The sequence below is a fragment of the Octopus bimaculoides genome, chromosome 30 (genome assembly GCF_001194135.2).
Source record: "Octopus bimaculoides isolate UCB-OBI-ISO-001 chromosome 30, ASM119413v2, whole genome shotgun sequence".
Taxonomy (NCBI): Eukaryota; Metazoa; Mollusca; class Cephalopoda; order Octopoda; family Octopodidae; genus Octopus; species Octopus bimaculoides.
In genome coordinates this window covers 8,851,642-8,852,747 of record NC_069010.1, presented here as the reverse complement: position 1 = coordinate 8,852,747, position 1,106 = coordinate 8,851,642, and the positions used below count along the sequence as shown (strand labels likewise).

At 45.4% G+C, this 1,106-nt stretch overlaps 1 protein-coding gene across 1 annotated transcript in view; it reads left to right on the top strand.

The window, feature by feature from the left end:
- Nucleotides 1–1,106, top strand: part of LOC106881632 (rabankyrin-5) — a 24,860-nt gene that overhangs the window by 14,536 nt on the left and 9,218 nt on the right. The window contains exon 9 of the mRNA XM_052978127.1: nucleotides 535–704. Coding sequence (XP_052834087.1) covers nucleotides 535–704 — 170 coding nt within the window. The remainder of the gene's footprint in view (nucleotides 1–534; nucleotides 705–1,106) is intronic.

Here is a 1,106-nt window from a genome sequence, read left to right as displayed (position 1 = left end):
CATCATCATCATCATCATCATCATCATGCTGGCAGAATCGTTAGCACGCCAGGCAAAATGCTGAGTGGTATTTCGCCTGTCACCATGTTCTGAGTTCAAATTCCGCCGAGGTCGACTTTGCCTTTCATGCTTTTTTTGGGGGGGGGTCAATAAATTAAGTACCAGTTATACACTGGGGTCAGTGTAATTGATTAGTCCCCCTCCCTACAAATTTCAGGCCTTGTACCTTCAGTAGAAAGGATTATTATTATTATTACTATTATTGTCATCATCATCATCATCATCACCACCACCCCCACCGTCTGTCTCCGTCTGTTTGTCTGGCTCTGTCTGTCTGTTTGTCTCTGTCTGTCCATCCGTCTGTCTCTCTGTCGCTGCCCATCTGTCTGTCTCTCTCTCCGTCTGTCTATGTCTGCCTGTCTACCTCTCTCTCTATCCGTCTGTCTGTTTGTCTCCAGTTTCTTCCTCTCTCTCTCACTCGCTCATTAAAAAAAACAAAAAACGAAACAATCCCCATCTGTCTTCTCCTTTGCAGGACCCCTGAGGGTGATGCTCCTCTACAGCTGGCGATCAAGCGCCACCTTCCTGTCATTGTAGAGGCCCTGTGTGCCAGTGGCGTCAACATGAACATAGTGGACAAGGACAACAACTGTCCCCTTTGGCTGGCCTTGGATTCGGGACAGGAAGACATTGCACACATCTTGGTACAGTACACTCTTTCTTTTTCCATCTCTTCTCTTTCTTCCTCCTATTCATTTCTGTGTGTGTGTGTGTGTGTGTGTGTGTGTACATGTGTTTGTGTGTGTATATATACTCTTTTACTCTTTTACATGTTTCAGTCATTTGACTGCGGCCATGCTGGAGCACCGCCTTTGTAGTCGAGCAAATCGACCCCCCCCAGGACTTATTCTTTTGTAAGCCTAGTACTTATTCTATCGAATCTCTTTTTGCCAAACCGCTAAGTTACGGGGACGTAAACACACCAGCATCGGTTGTCAAGTGTTGGTGGGAGGGGGGACAAACACAGACACACAAACACATACACACAAACACATACATACATACATATATATATATACATATATACGACGGGCTTCTTTCAGTTT